At 45.1% G+C, this 17053-nt stretch overlaps 1 protein-coding gene across 2 annotated transcripts in view; it reads right to left on the reverse strand.

Annotated features, from left to right (window-relative positions):
* Window positions 1-17053, reverse strand: part of NFATC3 (nuclear factor of activated T cells 3) — a 163502-nt gene that overhangs the window by 118671 nt on the left and 27778 nt on the right. For both annotated transcript variants that reach the window (XM_032780949.2, XM_032780948.2), the window contains exon 2: window positions 7534-8665. In XM_032780949.2, coding sequence (XP_032636840.1) covers window positions 7534-8665 — 1132 coding nt within the window. The remainder of the gene's footprint in view (window positions 1-7533; window positions 8666-17053) is intronic.

Raw genomic sequence — 17053 nt, forward strand, 5'->3', positions numbered from 1 at the left:
AGACATTACGCATCATTGCTAGATAATGTTAGTATGAGTAAGGCTACTGATGAGTCACCACACTCCATCACCCTGGCCATCATTAAATAAGCAGATGACAATCATATCTGGGCAGCCAAATTTATGAAGGCATTTCCATAGGCTCTTGTGATTCACTGCATCATAGGCCTCAATAGGGTCAATACGTACCAGGCAGGGATCCTTATTCTGTTCACGAAACTTCTGTTGATCTTTGCAGCCCAACAAATTCATGTCCATGGTGCCACAACAAGAAAGAAAGCCATACTGTGACTCTAGATACACCCAATGAGATACAAGCATGCCAAAGACAACACACACAAGGATCTTCCTTGCTATAGATAACAAAGAGATTCAGCAATGATTGTCCAATGGATATGCGTCACTTCCTTTTCTATGGATGGACTATGAAAGCATCCTTATACCCCCGCGTACCTGCTCCCATGCAGTTTTGAAAAGGCTGGTGAGCTTCCTGATCAGGTGGACATCTTCACATTTGTATACTAGGTGCAATGTCATTTGGGCCTGGAGACTTGCTCATGAACAGCTGCTTGATGGCCTTAGTAACACTGTCTAAAGAGGAGTCCACAGACAGCTCTTCCATGACAAGATGTTGCAGGAGTAAGTCAATGGCTTCCTCAGACATAGTGGATTGACAGTTCAGGAGTTCAAAGTGCTCTGTCCTGTGAGAAAGAATATCACCTGATCACCATCTGCTGTGAGTACAAAGGCTATATCATTGGATTTTGGGCCACATGCATCATGGAGACCTTCACAGAAGGCCTCATGCCATGCTTGTCAGTCGCCTCCTGCAGTTCTACAGCCTTCTGCTCCCACCACTGGTTCTTCATTGGCTGTAAATTGGGAATGTTTGACGTTAATGTATCTGACCTTCTCAGCTGCTGATTTCTTCTCTAAGATACAGGACTTGCTATGGTGTGCATGGTCTCCAGTAGCCAGTCTATGTCAGGGTGACTCATTGGGCCAGTATTAATGTTCCTGCCTTACAAAGCCAAGAACCTTTGTTGCCATATTACATGTGACATCTCAGAGCTTCTGCCAGGTTGCCTCAATGTTCATGGAGTTTTCTGGGGCCTCAGCCAAACAGTCTCCAGTGCCTACTCCAACTTCACTTGTTTGCTGGGGTCTTTCATGGAACCCACACTGATCTTTGGTGGTTTAGCATTTTCTGGCTCACTTTGGTGAGAAGTGTAGCTACATGACACTTCTCACAAGCCAACGGTCTGACCAGCATTCAGTGCCTCTTGAAGAGCAAGTGATGTGCACGTTTTTAATGTCTTTAAGACCATACAATTACATAGTCCAGCACATGCCACTGTTTTGACCTAGGATGCATCCATGTTAATCTCATATATATATTGGCCTGTTGGAAGACTGTTAGTAATAGTGAGACTGAATTCGGCACACACAAAGAGAAGTAGTTGGCCATTAGAGTTTGATCTTCCAATACCATGATGGCCTATCACCCTGCCCCACATGTCAGAGTCAGCTCCCACATGAGAATTAAAATCTCCAAGGACAAATATATTTACCCTCATGTGCCTCCACCCTCCCTTATGACCCAGCTGCGATCTTCATAAAACACCTGCCCAACCTCCTCCTCCTAAGAGTTACTGGCAGTGCGTAGGCACTGATAACGGTGGCATACCAGTCTCTGGACAAGTTTACATGGAGCACCATAAATTGGTCATTGACTCCTGTGGGGAGCAAGTCAAGCCTCTGGCAATGTCAAGCACAATGGCTACCCTTACGCACAATTGCCTTGGCTCATCATTGGCCTTGCCAATCCAGTAGTAGGTATATCCTGATCCCACCTCAAGGTGGGATTCATCAGTGAGTCTAGTTTCTCCGAGGGCAGAAATGTCTGTTACACATCATCAGTGTTTTGGCAATAAGAGCTGTTCTACAGTCCTTTATTTGGTCATTCCATTACCCAAATGGAAGTCTGTGAATTTTTGTTTTATTGTGACCGCTGTGTTGGATGACCAACCAGGAGCAGTGGCTTGACAGGTATGGAAAGGGCAGGTTGTGTTCAGGATTCTTTTCAGTCCCCTTTCCCTGGACTGGGGAAAACAATGCTGTGCATAAAAAAAGGCCTGCTCTGTCACCTCAGGAGAATATGAGCTCCACATCTGTCTTGGTCTGTGGGAAAACAATCACCACTCTCAGGCTACCTGTCTGCAGAGTGACTAAGGAGTGCCAACAGCATCCTCAGCCTGTCCTCATCCCCACTACACCATCGCCACAGGACCCTGGTAAATTAACTGAGTTAAATGAGTTGTCTGAACAACCTGCACTATGAATGGATTTAAGAGCCATGTTTGTTCAGAACCATTTCCACTTTCTTGCCCAAGCAGCTGTTGTCACGCTGATGCAATAGATGTTATAAGTAAGTACAGCAGCTGACACTGGTGCAGAATTTGGTTTTCAAGTTGTCCTTCTCCTAGATGAGTGGTCAGCCTGAGCAAAAAGCCTCATCTGCCCATGCGTGTAGCGACTGGCCAAAGCCTTTGTATATAATGCAGCTTACCCTCATATGCCACCTCAAATCATATGCTTTATTATCACGCTCTCCATTTTCACAGTGTTCTGCATTGTCTGCTGATGAAGTCTTCATGGTAACGCTGGCAGGAAGGTTCAGGGGTTACTCATACTTACCCAAGGTGAGTGGAGGGCAGGAGTGTCATCAAGTCTCCCCACTGCCCAAAGGAACTTCAATATTGATCTACCAATCATTTTATCTTTCCTTTTCATACCAATGGAGAGAACACAGTAACAGGGCAAAAAAAAATCTGCAGAGAGCTGTCATTGGCTTTGTTTACTATTACTAAAAATAGAGAGAAAACTGAAATATATCTTTTTCAAAAAGGACCATTATGTGACAGGCAAGACAAAAAGAGTTGTGTAATGGCTTGTATGAGCTACATTTAAATAGAAAACATATCAGATATTAAACTGATAAGAACAGATACTGCGCTCTACTACATTACCCAACAACTCCAGACAGGTGGATCTCAGTCATAAAAAGGGTCAATTTTTTAAGCAGCTTTCACTACTATTTTGGGAAGGGGGTGACTGACCCAACAAATCCTAATGTGAGCTAGTATAAACACATTTAATCTGATTTAAGTTAAAACTGCTTTTTATCATCCTACTATACGACAAATAAATCCTCAAAGCTCATCCAGTGCAAGAATACTTTTTACTGGCATATGTCCACACTTAAACTGTTACAGAAGTGCAGCTGCACTGCTGCAGTGTAGACACTGCCTACGTGCCAACAGGATGTGTTCCCAAGAGGTGGTAGCTAAGTTCTGTTGACATACTGCTGTCTACACTGGGGGTTAGGACAGCATACCTAATGTCTCTCAGGGGTGTGGACTTTTCACAAGCCTGAGAGACGCAGCTAAGCTGATGTATGTTCTCAATGTAGACCAGCTCTTAAAAATCCCTTATATTTTAAGGATATCCTGAGACTGTAGAATGAGGGGACTCCAATAGCATTTAGGAAAAAACTTCAATAAATCAAACTAATTTATGTCCTTAACTACAGCAGTTGCAGGCCTCATGTAAGACATGAGTAGAATTCACAGAACAGTAAGGTCACTCAATGCGGCAAGGACTCCTGTGAACCTCTGCTTCATTAATTACACATGCCTAATTTGATATGATTTATTAGCTACATCTAACTTCAGTTTTATTTAACATGCATTATTTATACATACTCATCCTCACAAATCCTATTTCAGATAAATCTATGCATCTCAAAGCAAAACTCCAGTCAACTTTATTCTTCACACACACATCTATAGCCAATTGAAAAATGAGATCATAGATGGAAGTCTTCATTTGGTATAGTTTGCATATCTATTTATGCAGTGCCAGAACCTTAAAACAAAGAACTGTATATGTTTTCTAACTTGGCCAAATAAAACAGATTTTCACCAGACCACAACCTTCTCTTTCACAGGCAGGTTGGTCTGCTTAGGAAGCTCAGGGTGGAAGACCCCAGAAACTGAGAAAGGATGCAAGATTCTCATTCTGCTTTAGAAATCAAATTTAGGAAAGAATTAAAAGGTACTCCTGGTACAAAACTAGACTGTGTTCCCACTGGAAACATTCTCCATTTTTAAATGTCTGGTCACGTTTGAGGGAAATCCCAAGGAGAGTGCTGCTTCAGAGAGAAAAACTGGTTCACCAGTGGAAGTGCTAGTTCATTCTACATCAAGGGTGGGCAAACTACAGTCTGCAGGCCAGATCCGGCCCCTTGGGGCTTTGGATCTGGCCCGCGATATTGCTATCCCCGAAGTGCCATGGACACCACGCTGCTCCGAAAAGCGGCCATCACCACGTCCATGCAACCCCTGGGGGTGGGGGGCAGAGGGCTCCATGTGCTGCCCTCACCTCTAGGCACTGCCACTGCCCCCCCCCCCCGGCAGCTCCCATTGGCCAGGAATGGGGAACTACGGCCAATAGGAGCTTTGAGGGAAGTACCACAGGCAAGGGCAGCACACACAGCTCTCCGCCCCCCCTTGCCCAGGGGCCGCAGGGACATGGTGCCATCGGCTTCCGGGAGTGACGTGGGGCCAGGGTAGTCAGGGAGTCTGCCTGGGCACTGGTGTGCGAAGCTGCCACCCTGGAGCTGCTCCAGGTAAGTGGTGCTGGCCAAAGCCCGAACCTCTCCTGCACCCCAACTCCCTGCCCTGAGCTCCCCCAACACTCTGCACCCCTCCCTGCACTACCTCCTGCATGCTGCATCCCTTCTGCACGCCAACTCCCTTCCCTAAGCCCACTCATACATCCTGCACCCTCCTCTGCCCTAATCTCTTGCCCTGAGCCCCTTCCTGCACACTGCACCCCTTCCCACACCCCAACCGCCTGCCCTGCATGCAATTTCTCCACCCAGATGTGCCCCTGGGGCCAAAAAGTTTGCCCACCCCTGTTCTATATGCTCTCTGAGAAGTGAAAACTCTCTCATTGGGAACAGAAAAGAATAGCTCCCATTCAATGCAAGTCTGGAGATACTCTGAGGAGCACTTTACACTTCTTGCTTCCTTTATTTTTCCTCATTTAACTCAGAATGAAATTCAATTCAAGTCATATAAATTCTCAAGTTTGTGTGTCAAGTTGAAAGGTATCCAGCTTTAGAAAGACTATTTTTAACATACAAATTCTGAAAGTAAGTGCTTTGCAGAGGTGGTCTGGAATCTTTCTATGCAGCTGTCAGGGGTGAAAGTAACTTACAGGACTTACCGGTTCTGCCGGAGTCCTGAGGGGGTATGGCCTCAAGCAGAAGAGGCATGGCCTCAAGATTTAAAGGCCCTAGGGTACCAGCTGTGGCTGGGAGTCCCAGAGCCTTTAAATCAACCAGGGGCTCCCAGCTGAAGAGGTGGTTGGGAGCCCCCCGGGATTCAGGGGAAAATTAAAGGGGCCAGGGCTCTGGCTGCCATGGGCAACCCAGAGCTTTGCTGGGCTAGGGCCGGGATTTAAAGGCCACAGAGCTCCTGCCGCTGCGGGGAGCCCCGAGCTCTTTTAAATTCTGGCCCCAGCCCGGCTACCGGAGCCGCAGGCAGGATTTGAAGGGCTCTGGGCCACTGCGGGCAGCTGGTGCGGTCCGGCACACCGTACCGTACCCGCTTACTTTCACCTCTGGCAGCTGTGGAAACAGAACAAACTGGCTAGTTTTGCTGTTAGAAGGTCTTAGCACTCTGTGACTAATGGACAAGTCTGATTCTGCCTCAAAGCACCAAACAACTGGAAACCCATTGTGGGCCAATGAACCTGAATATGAAATAATAAGTTGAACCAGCCACAGACTCATTTCACTTATAACAATGGCCATATGTTTACTGACAAAAACCTTTGTTAATGAAGAGCTAAGGTTAACCAGTTATATCATGTCCTTTCAGAATGTTGAGTGCAGTAAAACAAATGTCTGAAAACCAGGAAATACATCGTTTAAGGTACATATCCACACAATCCTAACTGTGCCCTCCTAGAGGTGGCCATAGCCACTGGGCATTATCTGCATGCACTGCACTTCAGTCGTGTCAGATTTACATTATTGAATGGTGGAGAAATTAACTGGAACAGCTTAGAAGAGCTGTGATTGTGAGATGAGGTGATCCTGAGGGCTGTACATCTATGGATGTTTGTGAGAGCCCCTCTCCCTGACAATTTTACATGTGATCAAGGGAAAGAGGTACATATGTATCTTGAGAGGTACCATGACCCTCTTGGAGAGGCATCAGACTAGCCCACTGAGTAGGACCAGAGAATGCTGCCTAACCCTATATTCACCTACGCCCACTCCACTTCAAAATATCTGCAGCTGTTGGTGAATAAAGTGGTGAGCAGCTCTGTGAAAGATGCCTCAAGTGACTTGCATAAATGTCTACATCTGCATGTTCAGCCAGGAGCCCACTTATCCAAGCATTTCTTTTCAGCCAAAAGATCATAAGACCATGCTCCACAAAGCTATGAACAGATACCGTCCCTCCACCCTGAGCAGTATGTAGCTTTCTACTGAGTAGGGAGAGAGGAAGAGGAGTGGGGAGGGGGAAAAGATTATTTCTTAATGTTCTATTTTTATACAGAAAAACAAAAAACAGCTGAAAAACAGGGCAGAAGGGGAAGAGACTGTACATGTCAATTGTGCTGATGCACTGAGATGTCAATCCACTTCTGCAGCTAAACAGACTGCAAACAAACAACAGCAACCACCAGTTACTTCGGTTTGCACAGATTTCAAAGTGGCATTGCGGAAAATAACCAGATACACTCACGCTTTAGGATTCCAGCAAAACAAATGAATAAAAGAAGTGGAAACCGAATTTAAAAAAAACAGCTCTATACAAATAAACGGTATGCCTTTATAGGTCTATTAGAGATACAATGTGGGTGAGGTATATTTTTGATTAGACCAACTTCTGGTCTGAAGAAGAGCTCTGTGAGATTCATAAGCTTGTCTCTCTCATCACCAGACATTGTTCCAAAGATGGTATCTCATCCATTTTGCGTCTCTTTATATGCCTATCACTCTTGCTTAGCCATATTTACTATCTTATTGCTCTTCTAGGTTACTACTACTAGTTTATTGCTCCCAAATGCACTAAGCATTGGGAATAGGAATAGAGTATTTCTTCCTTGAACAACTTATAATTTAAGGCCTGAATCTCACAAGTTGCATTTGGTCAACTGCTTTGTCCTTGTGAAACTCTATTTGATTCAATGGGGTTCTGTGCAAGGACAGTCTGCTCACATTCAACAAATTGAAGTATATGAGCCTAAATAATTACTGCATTATAATGTAGCTGGAATATTTTAACAATGAAGCAGATCTGGTGGTTCCAATGAACTTTTTTCTAATTATAATATTCAGATTGCTAATAGAATTAATTGTCTTTGAAAAGGCTAACGCATCGAGATATAAATACATTAAACATCTGTAAAACTCAGAAAAGTGAAAAACTCCTACATTTTTATATCACTTACCGAAATATAGGAGTATGGCCAGGCTTTGGTTTGTTCCAAGTAAAGTGCGAAGGAACAGAAAGAAATTGGTCACCAGGCAAATCCTTTTTCAATGCATGTTGAGATCCAGAGCAATCATCTATTGCAGTTTCAAGGGATGGTGATAAATTACCCTGTTCTTCAGAACAGAAATCTATTTTTCCTGACAGGGTAGCAGTTTGATCCTCAGAAGTCTTTCTTGTTTTAAGAGGGATGTCAGTCTCTGTACAACACTGAAATGGTGAAAGGCCAGGACTAAGACCTTGTACACTATGGAGAGAAGTGTTTAACCATGTGTCTTCTGTTATGCTTCCCCTGGGAGACTGGCCAGGTGATGGAGTTGGAGAATGGTGAGGAGACAGAGAGCCGGCATAACAAATCTCTGCACTGGAGTGTCGTCGCTTCCCACAGGGGGATGTAGGTCTCGATGAGGGCCTTGATGTTGGTCTAGGGTTTAGCCAATTTTCATCTGTAATACTTGTTCTAGGAGAATGACAAGGAGACTGTCTAGGAGACAGGGCATGCCCAAATCCATAAGGCTGCTGCCAAGATTCATCCCCTGGACTCCTTGGAGAACCACCAGGAGATGCCAAAGGAGATCCGAGGGTAAATCGAGCAGCAGCTTCATTCAGCTCTGAGTCTACATCATCATAAACATGAGAGATAGACTCACAAGAGGAAGCATCTGAGAACCAACTCCTGGAGGAAATGCTGCTGGCAGGGCTTGGGCTAAGCGATGATTCCCTGTATGATGGCTCAAGAGGAAGATACAGGTGGTCCCTTGAAGGCCTTTCCATATATTCGTTTTCTGGGCCATTTGTGTGCAATTCATCCTCAGTAGCTTCAATCCCTTGATGACAGTTAGGAGAGATAGATGTAATTTGAATACTAGGGCACTCAAAGGGTTTGGGTCCACCTAGTGGACTGTATTTGGATTCTGGTACCTCACAAGTTCCTTCATAGTTTTTATGACCCTGCAGTCTGGTTGGTGGAGACAGAGGAGAGGAGTGTGACTGCAATCCATGGTGAGGGATACAAATTGGCTGATTTACAGAGGACGGTGGTTGGTCTACATTAAAGATGTATATGGATGCACAATCATCTGGTTCAAGATCTGAAAAAAGAACCAAAGAAAAAAGTCAAAGTGTAGTACGTTGTATATGAAGTTTCACTTATTTGTCTGATAGTTATTAGTTATTCCAGGCAATTCCCAGGGTACTGAATGCTCTCCAGCTTTCCCACTAAACACCTCAAACAAATTTTACAGCCTTAATCTATTTCAGATTTTTTAAATACCCGTTATAAAGTGGCAATATTTTAATTAAAAAAAAGACATTGCATAGCAGTGATTTTAATGATACATATTGACTTTGTACACTTGAAAACAGGTTATGTAATTTATACCCTGAAATACAGATAAAAATCTTTGTATTGCAATCTTTATTTTCAAATGTATTTTCCATAAAACACTGAAAGTTTTAAGAACAGTCACTTCATTACTTAATTCATACATTTAACTTTCTGCATTTTTTCCAATAAATTTGCTCTCCTTGTTAGTATACAAAGAGATTTCACTTTAGTGCAGTCCAGCTTTCCATAAAATACATTTATTAAAAGTATTAGAATAGGATGCTTAGCAACATTTACCATGTTTAAAATTAGAATACTACAGTAACAGAAAATGTTCATAAGTCATACCTGTGTGTACAGATTACAAACAGCCAGAAAACATTCAATTATAGTTGATCTATATTTGATTGATTGGTTGAACGCTTTCTGGCCGTTTGTAATTGAGATTTCCTGAGCACTTCTATTCCAGAAATCCTTCCTCAACCTTTAATGTTTTCAGACTGAAGTTTTCCAACTCTAGTCCCTCCAAGAGTCAATAAAAGCTGTTCATTAAAACAAGGCAGAAATAAAAGCTGTGGCATGTAAGCCCTGTAAAGATAGTCAGCAGTTGCTTCCTTCAGTTCTATGCCAACTTCTCCCATCCCCCTCCTCCGCACTGGAGAAGCTCGATCAGCAAGAAGCATTAGAGTGGCCTACAAGGCTCTCTCTCCTGCTTGTTACCACTGGAACTTTCCATCTGTTGCTATTCTTCCGCTAAGGAAAGCCTCCAACTACCAGCTGCTGCTGCTGCTCCTGCTCAGAGAGGTGCAGAGGAACACAATTACTGGAGGTTGAGGAGTATTTCTCCGCCCACGCCCCACCAAAAAAACCACATCTTGATTCACCCTGATGCCATCCTCTCCCAGTATATGTAAATAGAGTGAAATAAATTCAGCATCCTCCTCCAGGCTGTAATCCCCTCTGAGCTTCCCGCACTGCAATTTCCTTCTTCCTCCTATTGGCCAGATCCTACAGGGCTAGACTGCAGAGAAAAGTATCAACTCCAGCTCTTTATCCGCTGTTTCAGGTGGCACAGAACACAGTTGTATGCAACCTCCCCACCCTACTTTCTCCCAAAGCTTTCCAACTTCTATAACAGTGCCACTGCTGGAAGCAGTATAAACAGATGAGGTGAGACAAGACCAAGATGACGGCAAGCACCAAGAATATAAGCAAGCGAGCAAAAGCATACCGTGATAGGGTGGGGTGGGAGGAAGAAGGCAGAAATAAGTCTGCACCAAGAGAAAATGGTCATTTTCCCCTGTGACAACTATGATAATTAAAACAGTCACCCAACAGTTATAACTACACTAATTTCCTAATAGTGACTACTGCATCCTTTGGAAACGAGCCACTACCAGTGTTATTTACCTACTCCAATAAGAGAGCATATAAAAGCAGTGAATTTACCAGTGGCGACTCCAACCTCAATAATGCATGACTAAGATTACGATTCAATCAGGAGTATTTTTAATAAAAAGTCATGGACAGGTCACAGGCAAAAAAATAAAAACAAACAAACAAAAAATCCCAGCCCCATGACCAGTCCATGACTTTTACTCATGATTGAATCTTGGGGGGCAGGGGGGAAGAGGGTGTTGCACACTGCGGGGGGTGGAGGACGCTGCCAAGGAGGTGTGCAGAGCCGGGGGGGGGGGGGGGAGTTCTAGGATGGGGTAGCCCTGGGGGGCCCCACAGCTGTTCTGGCTGTTGCCGCAATGGGGGAACCTAGGGGCCAGCTGCCCAGGGCCACCAGAGCAGCTGGCTGCAGAGCTGCTCTCGCAGCGATTGCTGTGGCTGGCCCCAAGTCCACATCTGGGTATGAAAATTGTATGGTGTGGCATGAATGCTCACAAAATTGGGGGTTGGGATGCAGGGGGGAGGAAGTGAGCACTTTGGCTAAGGGTGCGAGCTCTGAGGTAGGCTAGGGATGAGGGTTCTGAGGACTGGAGCGGGTCAGGGTGCAGACTGCAGGCAATGCTTAACTCAAGGAGCTCCCAGAAGCAGCGGCATGTCCCCCCCTATAGCTCCTATGCAAAGGCGCAGCCAGGAGTCTCTCTGCAGTGCCCTGTCCGCAGGCACTGCTCCTGCAGCTCCCATTGGCCATGGTTTCTGGCCAACAGGAGCTGCAGGGGTGACGCTTGGGGCAGATGCAGCATGCAGAGCCCCTTGGCTGTCCCAGCATGTAGGAGCCGGGGAGGAGACTTGTCGCTGCTTCCAGGAACGATGCAGAGCCATGGCACGCATGGAGTGGGGCAAGCCACCAACCCTGCCCCCCCGGCTAGAGCGCCTGAGCAGGTCAAGCCTCAGATTCCACTCCCCAGCAGGAGCTCGAGGGCCGGATTTAAAAAAATCTAGAGGGCCGGATGCAGCCCCTGGGCCGTAGTTTGCCCACCCCTGCTCTAAAAACTGAGTTGCAAGCCTGAAACTGGGAAAGAGGGATTTTTGGGTCATATGCACATCCCACATCAATCTGAACACTCAGTGAAATTACACAAGCAACTGTGTCCCCAACAGTCCTTTCAAGTAATTTTACTTCTTACTCTTAGCACCTTAATATTATGCTAGGTGCGCCACAGATTTTACTTTGAAGTTGATAAGTCTGTTGATAAATCAAGGACTATCTTCAGACAAAATGCAACAAAGCAGAAACAAAAAAAAGTGAGGCAAAACATGAGTGTCATCAAGTTTCCAGTTTTCAGCAAAAGCATGCATAGTGAGACAGGACAGGGACACACCAGAAGGGGTTAGCCTTTGTGGGAGAAGAGTGGCAGAAGGATATGACCACTAGAGTTCACTCCCTGTCCAGAACCTAGAATGCAACAAAATTCCAGTCTCTCAATTCTTCTGAAGTCAGCAAATATCTATGAAACTCACTAAGTGTCTCTCATCCTCCTCTAATGTTGGCCCACAAAAGAGAACCTACTGTATTATTGCTGCCAGTTACCCACATTAAGTGGAAGAAATTTGTAGGGCTGAAGACCCTACAACATACAGCTCTGCAGCTGACTGCAATCAAGACATTTAGTATGGACAGTTGGTCTCAGAATGACGCTGCCTTGTCTCTTAAGGGTCAAAAAATATATCAAAGTATGAGGCCCACTATTTCCACCCTTCATCCCCTCCAAAAAATATCCATGCAGCAGAGAGGAGGGAAAGTCCATTTCATGAAGTCCAAGTACCAAAAGCTGACACAGTGGGTAAGGAATCTTCATTCCTTCTCTCATGCCCAGGATCCCATTGAAGGGACTGGGGGAACGTAAATGGCAGAGGTTCATTACACTCAGGAAGAAGGCAGCAACAGCATATATGTGGGGGGAGGATGTACAAGTGCATGCTCCTTATTGTTGAAGCTCTCAAGACCACATGCTTCTCTGCTGGTATGGCCTATATCTATCAGCAGGAGAAGAAAAATCACTTAAAGTAAGCATGGGGTAGGGAAGGGAGAAGTGCAGTAGATACTTAAGAGTATCTGTTATATACTTGGATGGTCAGAAGTCAATGCTTTAGAGAATTTCTTTTAAACACCCTCCTCCCCACATATAATGTTTAATACTTGAGAAAAATTCAGCATACAATATCAGTAGCTAAACAAAGGGTCCAAATATTATAACCTCAGTATTATAACAGAATGTGTTATGGTTTAATATTCATACAAAAAAACTGCAAGCTTAAATTGATGAACAGGTAGATTGATATGTTGAATGAAACTCTTGTAACATTTACCATTTTCCATCAGAAGATGTAAAATATACTCTAGTCACCCAGATTCCACCCCCCCCCCCGCTGCTTCTATTACAGACAAACATTCAAAAAATGGAAATCAACCATCTTTGTAAAAATCTTTGTTCTCACAGCATGGTCATGAAAGGAATAGATAATTTTAAAAAATTCCTTTTAAAGAAAAGGGCAAGTTGGTTTATTTAGAAATGTACATTAGCATCCATTCCCAAGGTATGCAGAAAACCTTACATCAATTAAAAAAATTATGGCCTAAAAAACCAAAAACAAACAAACAAACAAAAAAACACCACTTTGAAGTTGAAGAAAGTTATGGAAGAATCAAGCCCTGTTTATAATCAGTTCCCATCATGAATGGCTTTAGACCAGTGGGTCTCCAACTTTTTTATTGGAGACTCCTTTCACATTTCAAGCCTCTGAGTGCAACCCCCCCATATAAGTTAAACACATTGTTTAATATATTTAAGACTACTATAAATGCTCGAGGCAAGTGGAGTTTGGGGTGGAAGTTGACAGCTCACAACCCCCCATGTAACGACCTCATGATCCCCTGAGGGTTACCAACCCCCAGTTTGAGAACCCCTGCTTTAGACATTGTCTCCACACCACATGGTTAAAACTCATATTATTGATAGCTAACTTCGTTCTGCTCATGCCAGAAGCCTAGGCTGGCACAGACTTAAACTAATTCAGCACACTTTTGCAGTCTAGACCACTGGTTTTCAACAGTGGGTTGACGAACCCTTTCAGGGTAGGGCCCCATGGCTAAAACCCAGAGCCCGAATCCCAGCACCTTCCGCGGAGCTGAAGCCAGGAACCAAGGAGTTGAAGCCCTGATCCTTGGGGCCCCTCACAGGGCTGAAGATAGGAACAACAGGACTGAATTCCAGAGCCCCAAGCCCTGAGCCCATGGGCAGAGATGGGGGACACAGGTGTTGCTCCCCCCAAACTACAGCGCAAGAGCAGGGCAGTCCTGAGGCAGCTCCACCACACACACCCCTCCTCCTCTCCCCATCCCTGTGCAGGTTGTAGGGGGGAAGCCAGAGCCAAGCAGTGCAGGACAGCTGCTGCTCTGGCTGGTGCCATGGAGCAGGCAGCCATGGCATTCCCTCATCTCCTGCTGCTGCTGGTGCAGGGGGTTGAAGCTGCTCCTCAGCTCCCAGCCCTCTTTGCTCACACAGCTGGTAAGAGCTGTCTGGGCAGGAGGATCCGGCTCCACGGCTGGCAGAGTCATCGGGGAGCAGCTACCGCAGGGGGAGTCCTCCCAGCACACAGCCCCTAGCTACCCCCTCCCTGCTCTGAGCTACCCCATGCCTGCACACAGACCCGAGCTACTCCTCTCCCTGCACCCTGAGTTGTTTTCAGGCTTTTTGAGCTGAGGGCTCTCTCCCCCCTTTGAGTTATAATTTTTGGTTGTGTCCCCCTCAAGACAGTCAGCAGGCTTGCTGAGGTGACTCAGGGGGTGGAGGTGGCACTCCCTCCCCAGACCCTGCAATATAGAAGTCAAATTACACCTATGCCTGAGGTGGCCCCACCCCCCCCCCTCAACCCAGAGCCCCCACTCTGCTGCTGGGCCCTGGAGTGTCTGGAGCATGTTGTGGGGGGCCTCAGAAAGAAAAAGGTTAAGAACCCCTGACATACATATATCTTATTATAGACTATCACTAAGACTGTGATTTAGTCACAAGGTCACAGAATCTGTAACTTTCAAAGACCTCTGTGGCTTCAACCAGCGTCAGCTGGGAGCTGCAGGCCACAGCAGGGGGAACCTGCCAGCAGGGGGGACTCCCAGCTGCCCCAGCTTCCCATTTTGTCATGGGTATTTTTAGTACAAGTCAGTGATAGGTAACCGGCTTCTGTGAATTTTTCATTACTGCCCATGACCTGGTCATGACTTTTATTAAAAATATTCATGACAAAAACTTAGCCTTAACTATCACAGGATGGCTGGCCCCTTTAAGAGTAAGCAGCACCCATTCTATCCATGATGGGCTTCTTTATGGAAAAAAATTCCATCTCTGACCACTTGTAAGTAATTACAACTGCTTAAGTAGCTTGCTGGCCCCTAACTGACTAATGAAAATCTGGACCTCATAAATGGTTCACAGCTCAGCTGGAGGACAGTACCCATAGAGAGAGGAACTCTCAAAGAACAAAGTAGGAGAATACCTTAGGAAAGCAACTTAGGGAGCGATCTTCCAAATTCCTGCATGACTGAAGGCTCAGCCTATAAGGAGCAGTATGCTGTCTGGAGAAGAACTGAAGCTGGCAGGATGGCCTTGCAGAAGCCCTGGCTCCAGCAGTCAAAATTGAGAGTGCCTTTAGGGTACAGGGGCTAGAGGTGAAACGGAAACTCAGGTGGAACAAGTTGCAACCAAGTATGCCTCTCCACTAAGAAGTCTGGGTGAAGATCTCTTCTATTTCAGTTGACATTTCTGTCAATAAGACACTCAGAAGGCGGTGCTGTTAGATACATAAATGTCTCATTTAATGACCCAATCGAGAAAGTTATTGCAGGATGTTCACTCACTGGTCACAAAGGAGTATACAAGGATAGCATGCCAAAGATTTCTGTGGCACCTTATAGACTAACAAACTATTGAAGCATGAGCTTTCGTGGGTGAATACCCACTTTGTCAGATAGCATGTTCCTTTTATAGGCTGCTGACAATCTTGCAGGGGACGGGGTACTGTAGAAATGTAAAGATAGAAATACGTTCATACAGTGTATGATTAGTTTATTAAGAAGAGACATCTAACTGAATACCTAGTCATGAATAAATTTAGTAAAGGTGTCATTTAGCTATATGCAGAAGTTACAAGGTTTCAAATTCAACTACTAATTAACAGAGGATGAAATCTTGGCCTCACGGAAGTCAAGGGTAAAACTCACAATGACTTCAACTGAGTCAGAACTTCACCCAGGGAATCCAAATACAACACACTGTTTGCAGAGAAGCAATGGTTCCTGCTTAATATGGTGGTAAGAAAAATACTAAGAGCCTTACAAGGAGACAGGAAAAGTTAGCTATACAGCTTGAAGGAAAAAAAAAAATCCTGGCATTTGATACACCCTTTGTCCTGTCTGAAGACAGGGTGGACAGACATTTTCTTATAACATTCTGATACTGCAGCATGTATATTTGCCAAAACGCTGGTGATCACATTTTAGTTCTTTATTCCAGTTTCATAGGAAGAAGACACTGCTGAGAGAAGAGCATGCTCATGCAGATTGTGTTTTACGTTAACGGATCAGATGATTTCTTCAAAAAAGAGTTTCTCCTTGTTTGCATATATCTCACTTCTCTTTTTTGAAACTGTTTACACTAAAATCCTGCCATAATTTCCTGTACAAACTTAAGCAAAACGTGGTTTCTACTAAAACATCAATAAAAAAGGAATCCAAGCCTATGGCAATAAAATTCATGATGACAGAGTTACGACTGTGACATCAAATATAAAAGTAAGTGTGACAGACCCAGACCAGTGGGGTGCAGGAGTCTGGTAGAGGGCAAATATACTGGTCACTGGGTGAGCAGTCTTCTGTTCCCTGAGTGACTAGAGCAGGGGCTGCACTGGAGTAATCAGGAACCTGCTAGAACCAATTAAGGTGGACAGGCTGATTAGAACACCTGCAGCCAATCAAGGCAAGCTAATCAGGGCACCTGGGTTTAAAAAGGAGCTCACTCCAGTCAAGGGGGAGGAGCCAGAGGAGAGGAAGTGTGTGTGAGGAGCTGGGAGCAAGAGACACAAGGAGCTGAGACTGAGGGTGTGCTGCTGGAGGACTAAGGAGTACAAGCATTATCAGACACCAGGAAGAAGATCCTGTGGTGAGCATAAAGAAGGTGTTTGGAGGAGATCTTGGGGAAGTAGGCCAGAAAGGTGTAGCTGTCACACAGCTGTTACAAGAGGTATTACAGACAGCTGCAAATCCATGGGGCCCTGGGCTGAAACCTGGAGCAGAGGGCGGGCCCGGATTCCCTCCAAACCTCCCAACTCCTGATCCAACACAGGAGGAGTTGATCCAGACTGTGGGGGAGATCACTGAGGTGAGCAAATCTGCCAATAAGCGCAGGACCCACCAAGGCAGAGGAAGAACTTTGTCACAGAAGTGAAACATTTTGGGCCACCATGCTTTTTTAAAAATGAATGAAAAAAGTGTTACTGTTGTCCCTTTTCAACCTGAGTGGCTACCAAAGTTCAGGGACTTTGGGCACACTCCACCTGGAAGTAGAAATTGATGGAATTCACTATTTTCTATGATGCAATCTTGTTCATTTATGAAGAATGTACAAAGGCCTGCTTGAGCACAAGCGGAATCAAGAAAAAAAGTAGCAGTTTCTTAGCTTATAGTCCCAAACCTCTAACACAC

Source organism: Chelonoidis abingdonii, chromosome 19 (assembly GCF_003597395.2).
Source record: "Chelonoidis abingdonii isolate Lonesome George chromosome 19, CheloAbing_2.0, whole genome shotgun sequence".
Classification (NCBI taxonomy): Eukaryota; Metazoa; Chordata; order Testudines; family Testudinidae; genus Chelonoidis; species Chelonoidis abingdonii.